This window comes from Rhagoletis zephyria, unplaced genomic scaffold (genome assembly GCF_001687245.7).
Source record: "Rhagoletis zephyria isolate East Lansing unplaced genomic scaffold, Rhagoletis_zephyria_1.1 Rzeph_scaffold_29766, whole genome shotgun sequence".
Lineage (NCBI taxonomy): Eukaryota > Metazoa > Arthropoda > Insecta > Diptera > Tephritidae > Rhagoletis > Rhagoletis zephyria.
Window position 1 is genome coordinate 574 of NW_016186823.1, and position 3955 is coordinate 4528.

At 34.6% G+C, this 3955-nt stretch overlaps 1 protein-coding gene across 1 annotated transcript; it reads right to left on the bottom strand.

Annotated features, from left to right (window-relative positions):
* Window positions 1–1060: 1060 nt before the first annotated feature.
* Window positions 1061–2420, bottom strand: LOC108382965 (uncharacterized). Its single transcript, XM_017639336.1, has 2 exons — window positions 2258–2420; window positions 1061–2159 (listed from the first exon to the last, which is right to left on the bottom strand). Exons 1-2 carry the CDS (start codon window positions 2274–2276, stop codon window positions 1402–1404), a joined length of 777 nt encoding a protein of 258 aa, XP_017494825.1. The 5' UTR covers window positions 2277–2420; the 3' UTR covers window positions 1061–1401.
* Window positions 2421–3955: the final 1535 nt, after the last annotated feature.

A 3955-nucleotide genomic window follows, 5' to 3' on the forward strand; every position in this document is an offset into this window, starting at 1 on the left:
AAAATCGATAAAAATATTGATAAAAAACATCAATAACAATGTCGATAAATAATCGATAATAACATCGATAAATATTCGATAGGAAAATTGATAAATAATCGATAACATAATCGATAAATAAGCGATAAAATATCGATAACAAAACCGATGAAAATTTCGATAACAATTTCGCAAGCAAAATCGTTAATAATATTGGTAGCGAAATCGATTAAGAAAATCGATAAAGATATCGATATAAGTTTCGATCGATTAGAAAATCGATAAAAATATCGACAACAAAATCGATAAATAATCGATAACAAAACTGATAAAAATGTCGATTATTTATCGATTAGTCCCGAGAATCCCGAAAATCTCTAAAATCCCAAAATAGTTCCCAGATTTTGTTCCTGTGTCCCTATCTATATCCTCTTCTCTATAATTACCTTTATTTTAATCTTTCTTCCTCTATTTTCAACTTTACTTATATGGGAACCCTTATCCTCATCTTTTTCTTTATATTTGTCTTTGTTTGTACTTTTATGTTTATCATTTTCTTCAACTGCATATTCCCTTCACCTTTGCCCTTATATAAGTAAAAGGCCTTATTCATAAAACAAGTAGGTTTCAAGAGCTTTGTAAATTGACGTATTTATACATTTTTCAATTTAAAAACCATTTTTAAAGCTGCATAGCTGAATAGGCCTAAAAGTGTTTAAATTTACTTTGGTCTTAATTTTTGCCTTTATCTTTACACATCTTTGTTTTTGTTTTTTATTTTTACCTTTGCCTTTATCCTTTTCTTTATCTATGTACATCTTTACACATCTTTGTTTTTGTTTTTTATTTTTACCTTTGCCTTTATCCTTTTCTTTATCTATGTACGTACTAATCTTTACTTTCATTCTTGTATTGGTCTTTTTCTAAATGTTATTCTTTAACCCATTTCTGTTGCACCATTTCCGTTTAATTTGCCAATTTACTCCCAACCAACCAACCACTGCTAAAGAAGTTTCACTTCAATTATGTTCTTCAATTCCCAACCAACCACTGCTAAAGAAGTTTCACTTCAATTATGTTCTTCAATTTGCTAACGGGTAGATATTTTGTAATTCATATTTAGTTTACAATTTATTTGTGATTAAAATTTTGACTATTCATTTTTGATACATTTTACTTTACACTTTAAATAACAAGCTTAAAATAAGACTCCCACTATTTCAGCATTTACATTGAAATATGTAAATGCACCATAACGCCTTTGTGTCACAGAAGTAGATAGGTATGTATCTTTGTACGTATGTATATGTATATACGCTCAATAATACTTTTGCATGAATGTGCACGGATGGGAAGAGGCGAAGAATGACAACATTTAATGTTTCAACAAAGTGACACGACGAACTATCACACACACACAACTTAAGCCCTAATATGATCACCCTTTTTGGCGGCTATGGGTAGCTTCTCGCCTTGCAAGAATGGATTATTCGGACCGCCACGTCCACTGGCAAATCCGTAGAACTTCTTCACGACAGCATTAGGATTATCAATACCATTCTCATTCTGAAATTGATGCATCAAGAACTTCTCCATGGTCGAAGTCATCTCATTGGCGCTGGCATTGCTATCCTGGCTGGCGCAATCGAACATATGCTCATTGTCGCAGGTGCATTCCTGAGCAGCTTGGAATTCGCGACTGAAAATTGCTGTATTCTCAAAGTCGGATATGCAACCCTGACTCTCCTCATAGCCATATGGACAGGGATTTGGTGGATTGCAGTAGGCCGGCAAGGTGGCATCGGTCTTAATAGATGGGAAGCGGTTGGGCATCTCACCCATGCCACCGTTTATGTACTGATGACCCCACAAAGTGCTGTGCTGCAAATACTCCTGATCGCGTATGGATGGGTGTGAGCCAAACATGGCGCGGTATTCATAGTCATCGGGGCCATTGTTGCTATTCTTCGATGAACGTGATACCAAATCAAGACTCTTTGGCGTATCGGATAACAAATCGAAATAATTTTGCACCGGATCAATGTCCTTGTCCATGCGATTCAGCAATTCGGTGAGCAGGACATCAGCGAAAATATTCTCCTTCGAAATGGGACTAAAAGCGTTGGCATGTTGTTGACTGCCAAGCAGCAAAATGGTCATGAGGACGAAGCGGAAAGTGCCTGAAAGTATACAATGGCGTTTGGATATTGTGAAAAATGTCAAACGATTTATTTCAATTTATTTTTCAATGTTTTCTCGCTAAAACTACTAATCTTACCGTTACGTTGAGGAGACATATTGTTAGTAATGAATGGCTCGCTGCGGGTTTTTCCGCTTTCACTCAGTCACAAGCTGTAAGTATCTATTTACTTGTGACGTTGGCGATAAATTATTGATTTTTCACTTCGGCAGCATTGCATTGGTTAACATGAGTTGATGGTTGGTGTTGCTTTTTTTGTTTTGGCAGCGTTATTTTTATGTGTGCTAAATGTATGTATATTAGGGTGTGCATAACTCTTCCTACAAAAAAAATAAGATGTTTTCTCCTCGGATATACAAAATTTATTATATTTTAAAACTGCCGCCAATATATTTCGGAAAAATATTATTTGAAAATACCTCCGAAATCGGGGTTTTTATAAATAAAATGAGTTTTTAAAAGTATTTTTTTAGAAAGCTCAACAGTTGATAGAAAAGTTTAAGCTTAAAGGTCTCCATAAATATGTTTAAACATTTTATCAACGCAATCAAAATAATGAGGTTGTTGGAGTTATTTTCAAATTGGTCTAGCTCACGTAAATCTTAATACTTTTCCGAAATACTTTGGCGAAAGTCGAGAATATAATACATTTTATAATTCTTCTGGAAAAACCGCAAGTTTTTTTTTTGGTCGTTTACACTAATGTATGTATACATATACATTAATATATGTGTAAGGTCGTGTTTATAGCTGCCGTAATGTCATCTGTTGAGCTATGTGGCTGCCTTAAATAATATGCATACGTATTTATGTAAATCGTCGTTTAAAGTACAAAACCGTGTATCAACCAGATGCAAAACCGGGTATGTGAGGTTGCATAAATTATTTTCTAGTGAGTAAAACACTCATATTTCAAACTGGTTCTCTCTTTTATAAAGCAATCGCATTTAGGGCTAGCATATTTCAGGAAGTCAACTTAAGAAAGAATTGAGTTATATATGCTATCGTTTTCTGCAGCTACTATTCCATTTGTATGTGAAACTCCGATCTCGTTACCTAGGCTATTTAAGAAGTTATGGATGGGGGGCTCGACCCTATTAAGCTGGCATTTCAGGGTACTATTTTATATATATATAATGAAAATTTGAAAGTAGGTGGCGGGTCGAGCACCCCCTGCCCCTACCTGGCTACGCCCATGTACATATATAATACGCGAAGGGATTTTTTGTGCAGCATAAAATATCTGTACCGTTCGACCGATTTTCAAAAATGAGATGTCATCTTAAAGCCCTGGTCTGTAGATGTGCAATAAGGTTTTACTTTTTCGAAAAGAGTTGCCACCTGATAAACAATTGCATTCAAATAATTTAATAATCAATGCCATCAGATCCAAACCGTTCGTTCGATTTTCAAAAGTGAGGTGTCAAATCAAAGGGCTCTGACTTAAGGTGTGGAATAAGGTTTAACTTTTTCGAAAAGAGTTGCCGCCTTTTCATAAATTTTGTTCAAAATAATACGCGAAGGAATTTTTGTTCCGCATAAAAGATCAGGACCGTTCGATTTTCAAAAGTAAGGTGCCAAATCAAAGGGCCATCTTTTAAAAAAACTTAAGTTCAAATTATTTAAAAAGCTAAACCAATTATTGCAAAATGGGCATAAATGGAAATAGTTTTGAATATCTTTGTTTCTTAACTTAACTTTATGAGGTTTTCCACCAGTTAAAGAAACAAATCAAAACAAGTAAGAAAGTCTAAGTTCGGGCGGAGCCGAACATTA